The sequence below is a fragment of the Octodon degus genome, unplaced genomic scaffold (assembly GCF_000260255.1).
Source record: "Octodon degus isolate 3935 unplaced genomic scaffold, OctDeg1.0 scaffold00220, whole genome shotgun sequence".
NCBI classification, from domain to species: Eukaryota; Metazoa; Chordata; class Mammalia; order Rodentia; family Octodontidae; genus Octodon; species Octodon degus.
The window spans coordinates 2,835,124-2,856,652 of NW_004524796.1; the positions used below are offsets into that span (position 1 = coordinate 2,835,124).

The following is a 21,529-nucleotide window of genomic DNA, read 5'->3' on the forward strand; positions in this document are numbered from 1 at the left end:
TTTTTTTTTTTTTTTTCTCCTATTCCCCTACAATCCCTTCAACCCCTCTTCTACTCCTTATTTACAAAAGCTTTCTATTTTTCCTTCTTTTCCATATTTTTTCTTTGCCCTCCTTTCTTTCCCCATCCCCCTCTCTCTAGTTCCCCTTCTCATTTTATCTTAGTTACTCTTCTCTCATTGCTGGCACAAATAGTTTCAGTCCATACTCAGCTGGCTCCAAGGTAGAGCGGCACAAGGCAGAGGGCAGCTTTCATGGTGGCAGCAAAGAGCAAGAGTGCAAAGGGAGTAGCAGCAGCTCAAGCAGCTAACTTCTCTTCCCTCCTTACATTAAAATGCAAATTACCTGCCCCAGGGCAGATGCAGCATCCACACCCACAGTAATCAATCACAAACTCCAGAGGCCACCCCAAGACTACAGGAGGCTTTGGGGGGACACCTAGACACAAACCATAACACATTTGAACATTTTCCTACTCACGATCTCTGTCATACATTTTGATCCTTATTTACAGCTTTCAGTTTCTCACATCTGAGAAACAAAGAAGTACTATACACGTGTATCTTGGTCTCAAGGTGCATCCCTGTAGCTAGAAATGGCTCGTTTGTCCTTTTTTATGTATGTGAAAGTACATATCTGTTTATAGATGTATACATGTATAATCCATACATATTCAAGATTGGATTATGCTGGTCAGCCGCAGAGTTGGATGAGGAAGCGTGGAGAGGGTGTCTGCACTTGTCCTTCTTTATGATAGAGTACTACTCCAGTATATAAAAAACTCCACATCTTCTTTATTCATCGGTTGATGGGCATTTGGGTATGATGGGCATCTGTTGCCAAGACTTAGCTAACCCGAATGGTGCCACCATAAACGTGGGTGTGTGTATATTGCTGTGGTACGATGCTTTTAATTCTCTCAGGAAGATACTAAAAAAGAGACCAGCAAGGTTACTAATTCTTAAACAATTCAATATTGGGTTTTGCAAAACATCACCTGTCTTTGTTTTAGGATATCCTTGCTTATCAGTAAATTGTTAAAGAAGATGTATTAGAGAGATAAGCATCTTGAATTTATTTTAAAAATTATGATCTGGGGCTGGGGAGATAGCTTGGCACTCTAAGAGTCTACTTGGCAAGTGCAAGAAGCACAGTTCAATCCCTGGTGCAGCATGCTGTTCAGGGCCCGGAACCCCACTGAGACAGGGCATGGTGGCACATGACTGGAATACCAGTGCTGGAGAGGCTGAGACGGGGATCACTGCGAGTCTGACCTGGTTAGTGAGACCCTGTACCAAATAAATAAATAAATAAATAAATAAATAAATAAATAAATAAAATAGAAAGTGAAAAAGATGATCTGGTTTAGATGAGCATCAGTACTCGAACCAAAGTGCCCTTTCCTGTTGCCTCACTCAGTGCTCGACAGCACTGGTGTCAAGTATGCTTTTGTTCAAAAGAGTGATTATTTTGGTTTCTGTTAAAAATGGGGGCCAGAAACAGCAAGGAAAGATGATAGTACATTTTTGAGGTTTCTGTCCTCATTTATTAAGGCAGATGTTGTCCTGAATGCGAGGAGCAGAGAGCCCCTTGTATCTCATGCATAGTATCTTAGCCACATACATTCCATGGGACTTTTATGGCCATCTTTGAGCAATGGAGACCTAATTCAAGCTCCTTATTTCTAAAGAATAGGAACATTTGATTTTCCTTTGGATAGGAAGCTGTTTTATCCTTTCTAAAATGAGAGAGTCAAATTTGATGATCGCTTTTCCTTTCAGCTCTCCCAGTCTTTGAATTTCTATAACTTACGACAGTGAGCATTGGCCCGCCTACCTTAGAACAAACCAGAATCAACACAGGAGTTGGAGAACAGGCCCATTGAGAAACCCTGTATTCTCTGCCTCTCTGTGGTGGTTTGGTCATGTGGGGACCATACCTAAGAGGACCATGGGAGGATTTTGGCTTCCAGTCCACTTCCAGAGCCACTGGGATCTCCATTTCTTCTACTTCAGGACTAAAGGCAGTTCCTTCCAGGGAGCAAACAGAAAGCCGACAGTAGCCGTTATTCATCTCTCTCTGACAGTGGCTGATGGCTGATGGTATCTGAAAACAAAGACAAGTCACATCTTTCAAGACTCAGTGTGATTTGGAGTTATTTGTAAGCTGGACCCAAGGGTGTCTGAGTTGTTACTTGGAAGTGCAAAGCCCCAGGATGCACCCAGGGGACAGGCATTTGAGGTTTGCCTGTCAGTCACTCTAGGCTCCCTCTTCTGTGTGCTTAGTGTCCTGTGTGTTCACCATCTTGACTTTGTTTCCCATGTTTAGGTTGCAGCCAATTCTTTTTAATGACTGGAATGTTGTAAAATTCTTGCCTTTTCTTTTCCAGTTGGATGGATGGAAGCAAAGTGGATTATGTGTCTTGGGCCCCAGGTGAACCCAATTTTGCAAATGAGGATGAAAATTGTGTAACTTTGTATACAGATTCAGGTAAATAACACATAACTCTTCTTGAATGTGCTTTGTGATGTGATGTTTCATTTCCTAAAGCGCTAGACAAAAAGTAGTAAGTTGTGCATTTATAAGGCGTTAATTCTAATTTTAGCAGCATAGCTGTTCAGTTTCTCTCTCTTGCTCTCTCTCATTTTTTTTCCTTTGGAGGAATATCAGGGATCACACTTAGGACCTTGTGTTTACCAGCCAGCTGAGCTATCTCCCAGGCTCCCTGGTCACTTTTTAAAGGTGCTTACCATTAACTGAATAAAAGATGTAGTATTCTTAGCTTTTCCCAAGTTATAAAACACTTTTTCATGTGCTTGAGAAAAATATCTAGAATATCTTTATCATCACTTTTATCTCTCTCTCTCCAGTTTCTTATTAGGCTATAAAATTGAATAATGATGTAACTGATCTGTAGTTGAGTAGATTAAATGGGATAATACACCTAACACTAAGCAGAGTGCTTAGATACTATATTATTCTTACTCTCCAGTACTAACTAGATAATTTTTCAAAAGAGAAAACACATGCTTAGTTCATAGAAATCTCTCTGTAGAGTTAAACTATTATCAGTTTAGAAGAAATAGCATGTGCCTTGCTGGCATGCTGAGATGGTAATTGAGACTGGATGTGGCGGCACATGCCTGTAATCCCAGCTCTTGGGAGGCTGTGAACAGGCAGATCACTACGAGTCTGATCTAGTAGTGAGACCCTGAACACCCTGTAGACCCTTCCCTAAAAAAAAAGAAAAAAGAAAAAAGAAAGAAAGAAAGAAAAAGAAATAGTATGGATTTATCTAGTCACTTGTGCAAAAAATAAAGTTTGACTTTATTCTGAACTTATGGGAGTATCCTTATTCAATCCAAATGCATAGTTTACAGAGTTTTTAAGCACAGTCATATAAGCGAGATTTAACTCTTTTGCTCTTTGCCAGGGTTGTGGAATGACATCAACTGTGGTTACCCAAATCCCTTCATTTGCCAGCGGCACAACAGCAGCATTAATACCACCCAAGTAGCACCTGTCACACCCGCAAGCCCAGGTGGCTGTAAGGATGGTTGGAAGTTTTACAACAACAAGGTACTGGACCAGGAGAAGTAGTCCTAGTTTTGGCATTGACCAGTGTGGAGTGTAACAGCAATTCTTTCAGGTCAAAGTTAACTGCTGACCACCTCAACATTTTAGGGACTTTTTGGAAAGAGTAAATGGAGATTCCAATGATAAACTTTCACTGGAGATTAAAAGAGTATTTGCGATATTATCCAAGTAGTTGTAATCTTTATCTTGAGAGAGAACAAAACTTAGCAGAGAAAGTCTGTGAGTCATAAAGCTAACTTCATTTCTAAGGTTGTTATTTGGTCATGAGAAAATTCATATGTACTTACAAGCATCTGGAATAATTTCAACTTATTTAAAGTCAGCTTTCTCAGTTTTAGTTAACCCCTGCTTTCTAATTCCATCTCAGTGTTACAAAATCTTTGGATTTGTTGAAGAAGAGCTAAAAAGTTGGCAAGAGGCGCGAAAAGCCTGCATAGGATTTAAAGGGAACCTGGTCTCCATACTCAGTGAGAAGGAGCAAGGTACGTGGGCGTCCGCCCGCCAAGCAGTGATGAACTGAAATGTGTATGCTTGCCCATGAAACGGTAGGACTTTGCCCACTCTGAGCGCTTTTTTAGGGTAAATAAAAAACTATCACTTACTAAAAAAGATTTTGCCGAATCATAGACACGATTTGCTGGGCTCTGACTGTAGAATTCTTTACCATTTTCTTTGCAACTCTACAAAGCAGGAAATGTTACCCTGTTTCCTGACAGAGGAAATGGTGTTTGTAGAGACCTGAGTCAGGAAATTTGCCCCCAACAGGTGGGCGTGGGGATTAACTCTAAGTCTAACCAGCTCCCATTTGGTTATTTCCAGCAAATCAAAGAAGAGTAGTGGTGAGAAAGAAATGAAAAATTTCTGAATTCATATTTATTTATTTTTAGTCACCTGGTCATACAATTGGTGATACAATAAAACAGATAAATAATCAAATTTAGAAGAATATTTTTAATAAAACATAAGGATAAGCCAGACCTATGAAGAACACTAATGAGAAAAACCTCCCATGTTCACATAGCAGGTTGTGAAAATTCGAAGTATTTATTGTCAAAAGAAGGGCACAAACAACTTCTGCAGTCTCTTGGGGCCATGTTTGGGGAAGTAGATATTATGTTAAATTTGTCCTTAAGTTTGCATTTGTGGCTAGCTGCAAGTCATTCAGAGTGAACTGATGAGGGATGAGGAAAACACTACAAGTAAATTACAGGTGAAAGACCCTCCTCTTAAATAGTTTGGCAAAGAGAGGAGGTGAACTTGGGGAAGACGTTCATGTGTGGTCCCAGAAGGAAGCCTGCTGAAAGGCAGTTACAGAGAAATAATAGGTTTAGGTTCAATGTGAGGGGTCATCCCAATAGCTGAAAGTGATCAGTGAGCTGCTTGGTGAGGGAGGTAAGGAAGGAATTGTGAAAATGCTTGAGCAAGAGGTGTGCAGGTGGGCACTGGAGAGCTGTGGGTGGCTGGTGCGTGGTGTAGAAAAGGTGCTCATCAGATGGCCATCGTGTGTATAAATTCATGAGAACACTGTAGAAGAAATATAAACTGCATATTCTCTTTTGTTCCAAGATGCTCTGACCTCCAAAATCCTGTACTCAGAACCCAAAATGATAGATGCCAAAAAGAATAAGAAAGAGACTAACCATTTTCTGAACGCTCTCCTCACTGTTTATAACTGCTGCCATGTCTAGGATGCTTTGTATGACAAACCAACCAAGTTTTCACTGAGAACCTTTGACAGGTTCAACAACTTGCCACACACTGAAAGAAAAGGGTCAACCACAGCACACAAGGCAGAAGTGTAATGTTCACATTTCTCTGGTTGGCTGCCACATTTCTGGGGCTTAGCTACCCAGCAGAGAAACACAGTCATTGATTTCCTCTCTTAACCACAAAGTGCTGATTCCTGGTAGAAGAAAATTAGAACCTGAGTAGTACAGATGTGCAGAAGGAAACAATTTTCAGATAAAATAACATTATTCCTGGCACCACATGCACACGTTGCTGAATTCTTATTGTGGCTGTTGGCAGTAAAATAAAAAAGTCAGTGCTGGCTATTGGCAGGTAAAGCTTCCCCACATTTTATTTTCAGTTAAGGATAAGGCATAAGTTACCATTTTATTTAAGGACAAAGTAAATATCTACCCCTGACCTGATTTCTCTGAAAAATTTTGGGCAAAATATCTTTTTGTTATTGTTTTGTTTCTCGTGTTTAATTTAAAAAAGTTAATCATTAAATGAGGTGTTTGCTACCTCTAATCTCCCCCCAAAAGAATAAGTATTAGCCATGATTGCTCTGTGGAATTGCTTATGGAAAAACAGCTTTATCTAATTTGCATCTCCCATAAGTAGCCCCAAATGCATTTCATGCTATTGACATTCCTTGCTTGAAGCATACAGATTTGGAAACTGCTGTTCCACTGAGCAGGTGCTGAGGCACCTTGGAGCGTGTGGCTTGGGCACAGTTGCTAGAAGCTGAACCCTGGAGACACCACAGGGATGAGCTAAGAGAAAGGAGTGTAAGCTGAGTGGAGCTAAGCCTTTCATAGCCTCTGAATATTTGCCACCATCATCATTTGCAATAGAATTGGTTAAAAAATAAATTGAATTAAATTTTAAAAACAGCAAAAGGCTGTATTCTATATACTCTAAATTTCTCTGGAGCCCTTCACCCTGTGGGGAGATCGCCTTAGCGTCAGGACGGCGCCTAGGTCCAGCCACATCCACAGATGCTCGCTGATCCTCAGTGTTGCCAGCCCAGGAGGAATCCCACTTGGGCAGCTCTTTTAGATTGGGAATCTGAGATAGTAATCATTTGAGAGCCTGGTGCCTCTTGTTTTGATTTTCACAACTTTGCTGTGTTAAGAGAGGCCTCTCTTCCCTAATTATTATAATCAGATTATTTGATTTACAGAATGAGGACAGCTGCTAAGTCATAGGGTAAGCTTTTATGCAATAGGAAAATGTGCTTCTTTCTGCAGACTTGTAGGCAGGCATGGCTAGTTTGGGGTGCATATCACAGAGGGCACCAGATGGACTTCGACCTCCTTTCTCTCCCTCCCCCTGTCCTGGTACCCCTTGAGCAGGGTGCAGCTTGTACCCCCATCTGTAGTGTCCTAGATAAAACCTAAACTTCCATTGTAGGAAACTTCCATGTCCAAAGCTGAATAGCTATCATGATGCGACAATGTTTTCATGGTAAGGTCCTTTAATGATAAAAGCCTACATCCCGTACTCAGTATTTTGAAGTTAATACATTTTATAATATCTTCTCTATGTTGAATATGAACCCCCTAATTTAAACCCATTTTGTGAAATTTTCTTCTAGCGTTTCTTAACTCCCATATGAAGGATTCCACCTCTAATGTCTGGATTGGGCTGAACGATGTCAATTCAGAACACAAGTTCCTCTGGACAGATGGGCGAGGAGTTCGGTATACAAACTGGGGGAAGGGTTTCCCTGGTGGAAGAAGAAGCAGCCTTTCTTATGAAGATGTAAATATCACTTTCAAATTGCCTCTCTATACACTACTAGCTTGCATGGGGTCATCTGATTTTTGAGTGATCCCTTATGACTAATGTATCAGTGTATTCTTCGGTGTGACTTTTTCTTGCAGGTTGACCTGTGTTATATGAAGCCAACTTTGAGAGAAGGGCTGTACATTTTGTTGAGTGCTTTGTTTTGGGGGGCTGGGGATAGTAAGCAGTAGCAAGACCCAGCTCCCTACTAAGCCTGATTAGTAATCAAGAAAAACCCACGAACCCAGGGTTATCAATGTTTTTGAACTGACTGCCCCTTATCCACTGTAGCTGTTGCAGGATTGCAGGTCAGCCAGCTACTGCTGTGTCGTGCCACACCTCGTACAGTTGCCATCCACATCATCATTAGCATAAGAAGATCATATTTATAGTGGGCCTGTTATGTGCCACAGACTGTGCTAAGTGTTTTGTACATTAGCCTAAGGGATGGTCTTTATTTTACTACTTTTGTACTTAAGTGATTGAACAGTCACCTTGTGGTGTCTAACATCCTACTGAGGATTGTGAAAATCCTGGGAACAAGGCAAGGTTTTGTTTTTATCTTTAGAAAGCTTATGCATAAATCGGGATGTAAGTCTCTTTTTTATTCTTTGGAAAAAATAAAACAAAATTTTATAGCAAAATAATAAAAGATTAACAGTAGTTACTACATTACACATTGTTATGTCTAAGATAGTCACCCAGAGTACAAAACATGGTCATAAAAATTCTCCTTATCTGAGGAAAGAGGCAGCAAAGACATGGAAGTATATAAAATGGGAGCAACCAGAAAGTACTAATTAGAGAGGGGACTCATTGTGGTGTGCAGTCATTTAACCAGCTGATGTCATCTCTGGGGCTCTTTGTGCAAGACCCTGTCAGTGCATGACACGATAGAGGTGGAATATAAAAAAGAATCGACTTCCAGTACTACTCAAGAGAAACTTAAAACATAATCATCAGAGGAAATAGGCAAGTGGTGAGGAAGGTTGTGCTCGATGAACCAAGCTAGCGGAGTCTTCAGCAGGAGAGTATAAGGTATGTTTGAGTAGGAATAAAGGGCTTTGAACACGACAGGAGAGGGTTTCCTGTATAAAAGAAGTAGAACTAAGGGAGCTTTTTTAAAAATTAAATTTAATTTTATTATTTCATTTTGAAAAGTAAAAGACAAAAGCAAGAATAAAAATCAGAAACAATGACAGTAACAGGTAACATACAACATAGAAGTAAGCTTTGATAGTGGAATTTACAGATATATAGAGGTACTCTTTGGGAGAGTTTTCATTTTATCAGGTAGAAGAAAAAATAGGCTTAAATACAAAAATGATCTGATCAGAATCAATTATTATGACAGCTTGATACCTATATGCAGGGTGGATATATTTTGATGATGGGCAAATGTTTTTCTATGAAGAAATTTTTTGATCCTCTTTGCATAAATTAGGGCTAAAAGTTTACTGAAGTTAAAGTGGAGTGACAGGGTTTGCTTAAAGAGAAATGGGTGAGAAATGAATTACTTAATATAAATCAAATTCATCAGTGTACACTTTGTTATTACAAGATTACTGTTCTTTTAAATTTGTCAAAGTGTATTTTATGGACTCACAGAAAGAAATAGACCCAGAGTAGCCTCAAAGGGAGGAGGAAATGGAAGGCGGAACGTACAGGTAAAATTTCAATGATGGGAAGCCCGCGTCCTGTAGAGTTCCGTCAGAGCCCAGAGGCTGCTAGCTCCATCTCTCTGTGCTTAAGTGGCTGCTGTAGTTCGGCTTTGTGGAAGGACGAGCAGGTAGAGACTGATGAAGCCATAGGTACAAAAAAAGCACAATTCAGCCGGTTTGAACAGCAGGGAATGTTTACTAGCTTCATGACAAAACGTCCAGCTAAAATGTCAATATTTCACCACAGTTAAGATGCCATTGATGGAAAAACTCACTACCTTGGCATGTGCCCCTAAAAAAGAATCTACCAATTATATTCTGTCATGCTACTGATTATGATATGAACCTCTTATTTTAGATTTTTTTTTTTCTGGAACCGGTGATTGAACTCAGACCCTTGCGCTTGCCAGGAAAGTACTTATTCTACTGAGCCATCTTCCAGAAATGTTAGGGACCATCCACTTGGCTCTCCTCTCTCTCTCCTAAACACAAGCTTTTTCTCCCAATAAATATATTGTACTTTAAAACTAATGTCAAAATATGAAAGGTATATGCCATATCATTCATAGCTTGCAGTACATGGCTCGCCAGCATCCAGAATACAGGTTCTTTCCATCTTTTCTTTCTGCACTCTTTGCACACTGGCCCCACTCTCTTCATTAGGATAGGCTATGAAGGCTGGAGGAATCACATTCCTGCAAGATAATAGTCTCTTTCCCTTTCCTTTGTGGGCCTTTATCAATTAGGACCCCTTCCTGGGAGTCCTCCGGAGTCCCCAGGGCACCTTGCCATCCCCATCATGAAGTGATGTAATTAGGGCACCTGCATGTAGGCTTGGAGAATGAGGACCTGCAGCTTGATGCTGTGTTCACTGAACTGCCTGGGTGGCCTTGAGAGCTTCCTTGTCTCCCTGTGCTTCATTTCCTTCATGCAGAAAATGGACATAGGCCTGACACCTAGGTTATGGGATGGATGTGAACTCAACTGAATTAATACATGGGCAGCACTTAGATCCATGTCAGACATTATGAGCATAGGCTATGATTATTACAACTGATGAGCTAGAAAAGCCCAACAAATGATCATAATTTTTATCTAATCATGGATGAAAGCCCTGGTACACTGGGTTTTATGTCACTTTTTTGGGTTCACTTTTGGCTGTTAAATTATCTTACGGAAACATGGAAATACAAATATTCACAGCTGAATACAGTACAATATTTTTCCATCCCTTGTATAATCTCCTCCAAAATAAGTTACAAAACTTTCTAGCTATTGTAACAGTTATCTCTGAAATGGTAGTAATTGTGTTATAAATGAAGTTAGAGATGGAGTAATTGTGTTCTCCTAGAGTCTTTGGTTCCTAAGTTTTAGGAGCACTTAGCAACATTTCTGATAGCAGAGGTTCTCAGATTTCTTCTGCTCAGATGCAAGAGTGAAATGCATGGATCTGTGGGCAGAACAGGCTCAGGTGGGCAGCAGGCAACTGCGCTGAATACCCACAAGGCACGAGGATGACAGATTGCAGAGTTAGGAACACTGAAGAGTTTTGCTTTTTCTGGAATTAATAGTAATAATAGTCAGCTCATGTTTGTCTTTCTTTATCCACAAATGCCCAGACGGACTGTGTCGTTATTATGGGAGGGAAATCAAGGGATGCTGGGAAGTGGATGGACGACATCTGTGAAAACAAGAAAGGCTACATATGCCAGACTCTGCCAGGTAAGTCCCACCACCCGAGCTCTGCCTGGCTGGACGAAGTGGTTTCAACGTGACTTTAAATGAGGGCCGTTTCCTTGATTCTCATTTTAATCCATGTGAGCCTCGGACTGCCAAAAGGAGTAATATTTCTTAAACTTTATTCATGAGTCTTCTGCATAGTACTGCAGAAATTTGAGTTGGGATTGCATTTAACTTGCAATTAAAACATTTACTTAATTTTGTTAGAAATTTGAAACATTTTCCTACTTAAGTGTTAACAGGATAACCATGCTTCAGCTCATATAATTTGAGAACCATTGGCATGGAGTTGCCTATATGCCTCGTTGTTTGTTCTGTTTTTTTTTTTTTTTTTTTTTTTTTTTTTTTTTTTTTTTTTGAGAGGAGGGTTGAGATGAGTTCCCACTGTGTGGCTCAGGCTGGCTTCAAGCTCACAGAGATTATCCTGCCTCAGTCTCTCGAGTGCTGGGACTTCAGGCCTGTGTTACTCTGCCTGGCTTGTCTTATATTCTGTGTCTTCAACAGTATGGACATCTGACTTGAGTTCCTTTTTACATCTTAGAAATCTTGAATGTGGTTAAATAAAATAAAACAGAACAGGGATATTTACTGTGGATCAGTGTTATAGTTCCATAGTCTGAGTTTCAAGTCCAAGTAGAACAGTGATGTCCAGCTACACAAAAGCGCTGGATATTTAAAAAGAAGGATTAGAGCTGTGGGTAGAGAGTGGCTGAGGCATTCCCTGAATGTAGTTCTCAGAGGACGAGAGGATGAGAAGGCACTTGCCCTCTCTGATCTAATGGAGTTCTCAACACTTTCCGGAGAGTCAGGGGCCTGAGGTGAACCCATGTCAGTAACTGCAAATTGCTGAAGATCTCTTTTGGAGTTTGAAAAGCACAACTCACCTCCCTCACCCAGATGCTGTCCAGCCTTGCCGCTCTCTCTTCATGCAGTATGCTCTCTGTATTGCCTGCTCTAGCTCCCTGGGTTCAACCAGCTACAGATTGAAAATACTTAGGAAAAAACTCCTGCATCTGTATTTGTACTAAATATATATAGACTACTTTTGTCACCGTTCTGTAATCAAGACAGTGTAGGGCCCACGGAGATAGCTTGGTAGAATAAGCACTTGCCTGGCAAGCACAGGGTCCTGAGTTCAATCCCTGGCACCGCCCCCCCCAAATAAAGACAGTGTAATTACTATTTATATGTCATTTACATTGTGGTAGGTCTTAAAGTAATCTAGAGATGATTTAAAATATACAGGAGGATGCTTGTAGGTTATACACAAGAACTGTCCCATTTTTACTCAATGTTAAATTTTTATTAAATTTTTTAGCTGATACATAAAAACATTAAAACTTATACGTATTAGTAGGTAGGGTGCCATGGTTTTAATAGATGTATCTACTGTATAATATTTAGATTAGGTTCAGTGCTGTTTCATAGAAAAGACTTGAGCAACCAGAGATTTTGGGCATCTGAGCTAGGGAGAGGGTACGGTGGCCCTGCGCACTGACTCCTGAGCTCCCAGTAATGCCATGTTATATGGGGCAGGGAGGGAAGGATGGCTCCAGGAATGTGGTGACATACATGCTTACTTAAAAAATTCTTTTTCTTCTAAACGTATATGATATAATCTTTGAGGATGCTAAATAATACTGGAAATATTTTAATGACATAAGGAAAGAGTCACATTTTTAAAGTGAAAAAAGGCAGTATATATAAAGTTTTAGAAACTATAAATTATCAAAAATACCCCACTGTCAATTCCTATTTATTTATTTTGCAGCACCAGGGACTGAACTCAGAACCTTGTGCTTGCCAGGCAAGTGCTTATGCCACTGAGCTGTCCCTTGGCCCCAGTTCCCTTTCAGTATATGTGCTACCAAAGGGAGCCCAGAGTTACTCAGTTGCCCTTTAAGTGCATCCAAATAGCAATGTGTTCAAGTAGGGGGATGAAGGGTGACTTTAGTTCCTTCATTTTGGTTTTCTGCACTTTTCAAAAAATATAGAGATAATGTTAAAACATGTATATTATATATGGTAGAGACATTGCTCATTTTGTGGTTCTGGAGATTGAACCTAGAACTTTTGGACAGAGCTGTATCCCAAGGCCTTTTTAACATTTTTGCTTTGTTTTGTCTTGTCTTGTTTTAATTTTCAGACAGGGTCTTCCTGAATCACCAGGTTGCCCAGATGGGACTCAAATTTGCAACCCTCCTCTGGGGTTGTGGGCTTGCACCACCACCCCCATCAGGAAACAGTATTTTAAATAATACATAGAATATATTTTTTCTAAGAATCTGGGTAATATCATAAAATCAGAAAGAAAAGAAAACAGTTTCCTATGATACAACTGCCTAGAAACAACCTCTTGGCATTTCCTTTTTTTTTTTTTTTTTTTTTTTTTCCTTCTACTTATTTTCTATGAAGGCTTGTATGAATAAGCAAAATTGGTAGAGCTAAGCTTCCTAGTCCTGTACGGCCTTCTGTGAAACAGTTTTGCTTTTTCTTTCTTTTTTTTTTTAACTTTACTTGAAGCCTAATTTGTCACTTTTAATGGTCCCCAAGTTTTCTGATGGCATAAAGATAAGCACAGACCTTCACAAACAGGAATTCAGTAAGGCAGGTCCTGTCGCAGCCTCTTGGGTTAATGATCTCTGGCCACCACAAGATGGCAGCAACAGCAGGAGGAAGACTCTCAAACCAAATTACTGCCTACCAGGCACAACCAAAGAAAGTTAAGCTCTTCTGTAGCATTAGAACAAGGCAAACATTAGTATAAACTGGAACAGGACAGAGACTTGGACAAGGTAGAAACTGGTAAGCAAAGAAGGACATTTCGAACTCTAGGCTCATGGCAACTTTTCTGTAAAAGAGCCCCATGATAAGTGTTTCAGGTTATGGGGGCACACAACATCTGTGGGTGTCATTCAGCGCCGTCTTGATCATAGTCATAAAGGGTCTGTAAGCAAATGCATGTAGCTGTGCTCCTTAAAACTTCATTTATGGACAGAAATTTGAATTTCATATAACATTTACAGTGTCAGGAAGCATTATTATCCCCCCCCACCACCACCATTTAAAAGCCATTGGCAACTCACGTATACAAGCTGACAGTAGGCCAGATGTAGTCCACTGGCCGATCACTCGTCCCTTCTCTAGGGCACCGGCCAAGGCACACAGAAACAAGCTCTGGCCTTGGACTTGACTAAATAAAGTAGATTGAGGCACGGATGTAACGCAGTGATTAGGAGTGCATGCCGGGATGCTCAGGAGGGAAGACAGAGAGCCGAAGTGGCTGTGACTTAGCGAGGCACCAGCACCTGGACCAGTTTGGACCATCGATAGGAGACTTAGGTGAACATAGGCGGTCATCGATTAAATGAGCCTGAGATCAAGGTTAAATGGACCAAGGGCCTCTGTGTGTGTGTGTGTGTGTGTGTGTGTGTGTGTGTGTGTGATTTCATTCTAGCCTATACCAGTGCCTTGTAAGGGCACTATGTACAGGGGAACGAAACAGACCTGTGGAGTGCAGTTATGAATAGAGTGAAACAAATGGAGAGGAAAGGTGTTCTTGCCCTTGAAAGTTGGCAAAGATAAAAGAATAAAGATTCCTTAAAAAAGATAACAAGTAGTCTTCAGTTTTTAGGATTAAACTGTGAGATTTCTTTTATCCAGTTACTATATAACAATGAATTTGCAAAAATTATATTTTAGATTAGAATCTTCATCAAATAGCTACCTTATCCTAAGTACCGATTAAAAATTATGCAGTCAGGCATGCTGACTAACACATAGTTTTTAAAATATAACGTGGTTCATGAAAATCATTTTTAACACTTGATATTTGGATTTTTGCTATTCTGGTTATTTTATTATTGGTAATACTAATGGAAACAATCTATTCTTTCCAGATCTTTCCTTGACTAATTCTCCAACAACAATTCCAGCAAATGGCTTTATTAAATATGGTGAAAGCAGCTATTCACTCATGAAACATAAGTTATCATGGTATGAAGCAGAGAAATATTGCAAGGAATACACTTCCCTTATTGCTAGCATTCTGGATCCCTATACTAATGCATTTTTATGGTTAAAAATGCAGTCATTTAATGTACCTGTGTGGATCGGCCTGAACAGTAACTTGGTAAGATGATGGGAACAGCTTGCTGTGCATGTCGTGGTGGAATACGATTCTCCCGCTCATTCTGCTGAACAGTTATGTGAAAGAAACCGCTGAGCAATGTGAATGCTACCAACATGAAGAACACCCAGTCTTTTTCAAGGGTCCATTGGCTTCAGGGGTCTAGGAAGCTAGTGATATATGTCATAAACCAACCTAGGAGTTGAATGGCTGCTCTTTGAACATTGAAATTATATTCTGAGCCTAACTGCAACACTGATTTGCTTTTTTTTTGTTTTTTTCCCAATGTCATGATCACAACTAGGGCAAGGGAATCAAGAAAGGAGATTGGAGGCATAGGTACTGGGTGATGAGGAGACTTTTACTTTTGTGACAGACTTTTCTAGATGGATACAGGTCCTGAAGTTGTGGAACTTCCATCCATATGTGAGAGATACCTTATTGCCCTTCATTCCCTATATTCCATGACAGAGAAAGGAAGGTTGGTTGAGCGTGCTGTGAAGGGAGGGAGGAGGCCCGGAACTGCCTGGTGATAGAGTTGGCAAATGATTCCTAAAACCAACCTTTTATGATCTCTCTTAAAACCATTTATCCTTCCTTGGTGTTTTTATCTAGCTAATGAACTAGCAAGCTTACAAGCTACAGAAATAGAGATTTCAGTAGGCAACCCAGAGACAATACCAGAAGTTTTAAAGAAAGGTGGATACAGAGTTTTACTGAGAAAAGGGACCAATGGGCTGATGAGAGGACATGTGACAGGGCTTCCCTGAGAAAGTCAGCCTTTTCAGATGTAGCGTCAACTGCATGGTGCAGCAGAAGGAAAAAATACTGAGAGAGAAAAGCACTGGAAAGGGCCGAAGTTGGTAACTAGATTGCTGTCAGATTCTCTAGAGCCCCGAATGCCCTGCTGCAGATAGGGACTTACATGTTATACAACTAGTGTTTCCTACGTATGAAAGTGAATATTTAAAAGTAAGTAGTTCTATAATGACTTCTGTGGTATAAGCATAAGGAAGACCTTTTATTTATTCTGTTGACTGTTTTTGATAATTGATTTGTTTGATTATCCATTTTCTTATGCATGTGTTCACATTTCTCCTATATTATTTAAGATAGGCTTTTGCTTCTTGTCAAAAAGATTAAATAGTTTTCCATAATACCATATGGATGACTACAACAGTACTATTATTTTTCTGTAGTCTGCATTTCACAATTATGCAGGGATTATTTCATTAAACATGGGAGAACACAAAAAGAATTTTAACTTAAGCTAAGCACGCCCTTTTAATTTTAGTCATTGGCTATTTGGTTATTGTCATTTAAAATTTTTTTTAAAAATTTTTTTGTGGAACTGGGGATTGAACTCTGGCCCTTGTGCTTGCCAGGCAAACACTTATTCTACTTAGCTATCTCCCTGGCCCTTGGTTATTGTCTTGGTAAATTAAATAATACAGTTAAAAAGTAGAAAATATTTGAATTTTTTAAAATTTAGTTATGTCTGGTTAATGCTATATGTACCTGTTCTTAAGCATAATCTGTAAAAATATATTTTAGATTGTTAGAATACTATTATTGATAAATATTAGTGCTATCAACTACTTTGTATGTGATCATAAATTTGACTTAATAGAAATTAAATAAGCAAATAGAATGAAACAACCTTTTAAAAAAAGCACATCGTGCTTTATATAATTGAGAGAATGTATAACTAGGACTCAAGAGGCTGGGCTCTTGTGTTATCTGTCCAGATAAACCATCTTACTTGAGTCATCTGCCACTGGCGCCATTTCTCTTGTAGAGCAATGAGAACACCGATCTTTCTCGCAGGGGTCCACAAGTCAGTGAAAATTACTCAGTGCTTATTATAACTTAAGTAATACAAATATTTTATTTGCTATGAAATCGAACTTTTCCTTGGCCCTGAAAAACTTGAAAACAAAGAATTTCATGGGTGAGAGACAGGTTTTCTTAGTCTTTTATTTATTTATTTTTTTCAGAATTGCTCCCAAGGATATATTAGTAGGGATCTCGAAGAAATAACCATTTTTAAGAAGGGGTGACTTTTTTCCTCTAAGTTTGAGTTGGTACAAGTGATTTAATGTTCTTTTTAGTCACAGATGTTTAAGACTCAGTATGAAAGCTGCAGTCCTAAAATGTACCCTCGGTTCTTAGCGTGGTTCTCCTGGTGCTCTCTAAACTCGCAGAAGCCCTCTGCTCATAGTCCCTTTTATTCTTGCAGACCAACAGTGACTACATTTGGGTCGATAAGTGGAGGATGAGGTACAATAACTGGGCAGCGAACGAGCCCAAGCTGAAGTCCGCATGTGTTTATATGGACGTCAACGGCTTCTGGAAGACGTCACATTGCAATGAAAGCTTTTATTTTCTCTGCAAGAGATCAGATGGTAATTGGATACACGAAAACAGTTGATGGATTTGAAATTTTCTGAATAAGTTACTGCATATCACTGTCAATATTATGAAATAGTGATGGATCTTAGATGACTATTCTTTTGACTGACTTGGAGATATAGATAGATAGATAGATAGATAGATAGGTACATAGATAGATTTATAGATAGATAGATAGATAGATACATAGATAGATAGATAGATACATAGATAGATACATAGATAGATACATAGATAGATTTATAGATAGATAGAAAGATGGATAGATAGATAGACAGACAGATGTCAAAATAATGGAAATAGTAACTTTTCTTTATTTCTGGAATTTGTTTTCTCTTTATAAATTTGTGCATGTTGGTAATGAGGTTGTCTTCTGAATCTATAACACATTACTCAATAAATTCTGTTCCTTTTCAATAGAAACAGCACATTTGTATTCATGGAATTGTGTCAGTATGCATGTAATTCTGTGAAACTAACAGATATTATGGACATAGTCCAAAAATCCTAGTTATAATATTTAGTTATGTCATAGGCACCATAATTAGCTATGAAGAAGTTTTAGGGCTTGGGGTCTCAGAAAGGAAAATAGTAGTTTGAAAGGAAACTCCTTTATAAATTATTTTGGGGTAACTTCTAAAAACTATTAACATCCTTCTAGGTATTAGTAGATGTACAGCTTTACATTCTGACTGTGATTGCTATCTCATTGTGTAGACTAATGAGATATACTTAAAATGGTAAAGTAAATAAAATCCCCATAATAAAAAATAGTACATTCATATGCGAAACATTGGAGGGTTTTGAAAAACAATGCTAGTTGATGTAATGTGAAAATACTATTCTATATCACATTGACACTTCCAATTCTTCTTCATTTCAAATATCTCTTTTTCACAGAGATCCCTGCCACGGAACCACCACAGCTGCCAGGCAGGTGCCCAGAGTCAGAGCCCACTGTGTGGATCCCGTTCCACGGTCACTGCTACTACATTGAATCTTCCTTCACCAGGAACTGGGGCCAGGCGTCTCTGGAATGTCTTCGGATGAGTATGTGCCACATTTCCTGAAAGAAAATCCTACAGTGATTTATTCCAGAGTCCCACGATGCTAATAACTATATGTGTAAAATACAAGGAATGTAAAATACTTGTTTATTTTTAATGATTTATTTTTGGTAATAGGATGGTCTCTAACTTTGCAACCTGCATTCACATAAGAAACAATCATATGCTGAATAAATCTTTCTTTCTACACCAAATGCTAACCTGTTAACGATTCTCATCTGCAGTTATCTCAAATATTATACTTTCTTCTTATAACTTTTACAAGCACTCAAGCACCATTTTATTTTGCCAGTAATTAAAATATATTTGCATCTAATTTTTGTGAAAAAAAGCAAAACTCAAATATACATGACATACACGAATTATTTCCCATCTGAAATAACCAATTTCAATTAAAGGTAATATTTTAGGAAGAATTCTACAGCCACTTAGTTAAATATTTTACTGATTTTTTTTTTTTTTTTTTTTGTGGAACCGGGGATTGAACTCAGGCCCTTGCGCTTGCCAGGCAAGTGCTTATTTCACTGAGCCATCTCCCCGGCCCTACTGAATTATTTTAAGTAGATTTTATACTCCTAATTCAGAATTCTTCATCCAGTAGTGGAGTTCAAGGGTTATATTCTCATTTCCTTTAGGTTCATTCAGAATTCAACCTTAATTTTTTTTATTTTAAAGAGAATAAAAAATATTAGATAAAACATTAGAAATGACACAGAATTTCTAAAAACAAAATGATAGGAATTCAGCAATGGTTGTTGTATTGCACATTGTTGTCTTCAAAGTAGCTGCTCAGATTACCAGATATAAGCATGCAAAAGTGGTCAAAATAAATATTTTAAGCTTTAACTTCTCACTTTAGAAACCAACAGAAATTAGTAGTGCAATTATGTATAATATATATCTATCTATATATAGATAGATATATATATGTAAAGTATAATCTTTTCCCTTCTTTATCTTTCCCTCATCCCCATTGTTCTTTCCTTTTGAGCAGTCACTTTGTCTTTCATTGCATCTTTCAGATTTCATTTACTCTTTCAGCTTCTTACACTAGCGAGACATTATGATGTTTATACATGTGTGCCTGATGTATTTTGCTTATGAGCATGGCCCTTAGTTGCATCCATTTACCTATAAAAGCTTTGAATTTATCTTTCTTTATAGCTGAATAGTAGTCCATTGTATAAAACTACTTCATCTTTTTTATCCATCCATCATTGGATAAAAATGATGGTCATTTGGGTTGTTTCCAAGATTTAGCTAGAGAGAAAAACTGTGCAGCTATAAATATGGATGCACATATATATCATAGCTGGGACGAATGGGACTCCTAGTCTTAGGTTTTTGAGGAATCTCTACACTAATTTTCACAGTGGTTGTACCAGTGTACATTCTCTGCATCAAATGAAGCCTGCTTTATTAATTTTTGGCCTGTGTATTTTGAAGTTCTGTTGTCAGGTACATATATGACTATGCCTATGTAATTTTCTTAATTGAAACTTTATCATTGTAATAAGTCTTCATTATCACTAGAAATAATGTTTGTTTGATATTAGCATAGCTGCTCCAGCTTTGTCCAGGCTATTACTTTCACTTATTATAGTTTCTTTAGATATGAAGTATGTTTTTACTTTTTAATGAAAATATACTTACAGATGACATATAATTAAATATTTTTATTAATTAATTTGGACATTCTATGGATCTTCATTATTTAGTGTTTAATCTATTTAAATTTAGTGTAACTACTGAAAAAGTCAATATATCTGTGTATTTTATTTTGCCATTTTTCCTCTACATGTCTTATGTATTTTGGTTTCCTTATTCCTCCATAACTGCTTTCTTTTACATTTAGTAGGTGATTTTTTTAGTGCACTATTTTAATTATCTTCTTTCTTTTACTATATAGATATTGCCCAACTTATGATCCTTCATCTTGAGATTTTTTTATTTTAGGATCCTTTATGGGGATCATAAGTACATTATTAGATAAAGGAGCATCTACGTGTAGTCTAGTCAGTCTCTTAGTGAGGAATACAATTAGCATCTGAATTTGCAACAATTTAGTTTAGATTTATATAAATTTACTTGTAATTGTGAACAAAAGCTTTGCTTTTATATAGCTCTGTTTTCTCTGCCCCCTACTCTTATTGTCATACCAAAATCTTCACATGTTATATACCTGTTGAAACAGATGGACAATTATTGATTTATGCAGTTGTTTTAAGTCAGCTAGGATGCAAAATTACAAAGAAAAAACACACTCATATTGTTCTCTACATTTATGTTACTTTTTCTGGTATTTCTCTACATTTATGTTACTTTTTCTATTTATTTACACTATGTATGTATGTATGTATGTATGTATGTATGTATTTGCAGTAACAAATTCACTTCTTTTGTTTACTTAGGAATATTTTGTTTTCCTTTATTTAATTTTTTATTTTATTTATTTATTTATTTTTGGTATTGGGGATTGAACTCAGGACCTTGAACTTGCCAGGCAGGCACTTATGCCACTGCTCTATTTCTCCAGCCCCTGACAGGTTCTAGGATATTTTTTTGTTTCTTTGTTTATGTGCTTGTTTATTTACTCACTGGTACTAGGATTGAACTCAAGACCTTGCATTTGCTGGGTAGGTGTTTATGCTAGTGCACTATCTGCCTAGCACTTTCCTTTATCTTTGGAGGTTAGCTTTTCTAGGTAGAAAATCGCTGGTCAACAGTTGTTTTTTTGCAGCTTTTAAAATATTTCCCCTCATTTCTTCCTATATTCTGTGGTTTCTAATTAGAAATTAGTGTTAAGTCTCTGTATATCACCAATCATTTTATTGTTGTTGGTTTTATGGGGCTTTATCTTTAAAAACTTTGTTGATAATGTGTTTAGATATAGTTTTCCTAGATGTGATAGACACACATGTCTTTATGTGTCTAGGGCTGCTAAGTCTTCCAGATTTTGCTAAGGGACTTTGTCAAGGTTGAGCTCTTTTTCTTTTCTTTTTTCCTTTTCTAAAGAGAATAAAAAATAGTAATAAAGAAAAAAAAACATTAGAAATGATACAAAATTTCACTAAACAAAGGAATAGGAATTCAACAATGGTTGCTATATTGCATAATATTGTCTTCAAATTAGTTGTGTAGAGTATCAGATTAAGCATGCAAAATTGGTTAACAAAACAAGAAATTAAAAAGGAGAAGATGAGGCTGGGGAGATAGCTCAGTAAAATAAGCACCTGCCTGGCAAGCACAGGGTCCTGAGTTCAATCCTTGGTACTGAAAAAAAAACAAAACAAAACCTTAGATGTTTGGGCTGGGGAGATGGCTCACTGGAATAAGTGCTTCCCTGGCAAATGCAAGGGCCTGAGTTCAATCCCCGGTTCCGCCAAAAATAAATAAATAAATAAATGAA

General features: G+C 38.1%; 1 protein-coding gene across 1 annotated transcript in view; it reads left to right on the top strand.

The window, feature by feature from the left end:
• Mrc1 (mannose receptor C-type 1) overlaps window positions 1-21,529 on the top strand; it is a 107,542-nt gene that overhangs the window by 78,288 nt on the left and 7,725 nt on the right. Inside the window, exons 19-26 of the mRNA XM_023705431.1 lie at window positions 2,388-2,488; window positions 3,432-3,577; window positions 3,963-4,077; window positions 6,921-7,087; window positions 10,392-10,494; window positions 14,412-14,644; window positions 16,881-17,046; window positions 17,954-18,103. Of these exons, the coding sequence (XP_023561199.1) occupies window positions 2,388-2,488; window positions 3,432-3,577; window positions 3,963-4,077; window positions 6,921-7,087; window positions 10,392-10,494; window positions 14,412-14,644; window positions 16,881-17,046; window positions 17,954-18,103 (1,181 nt within the window). The remainder of the gene's footprint in view (window positions 1-2,387; window positions 2,489-3,431; window positions 3,578-3,962; window positions 4,078-6,920; window positions 7,088-10,391; window positions 10,495-14,411; window positions 14,645-16,880; window positions 17,047-17,953; window positions 18,104-21,529) is intronic.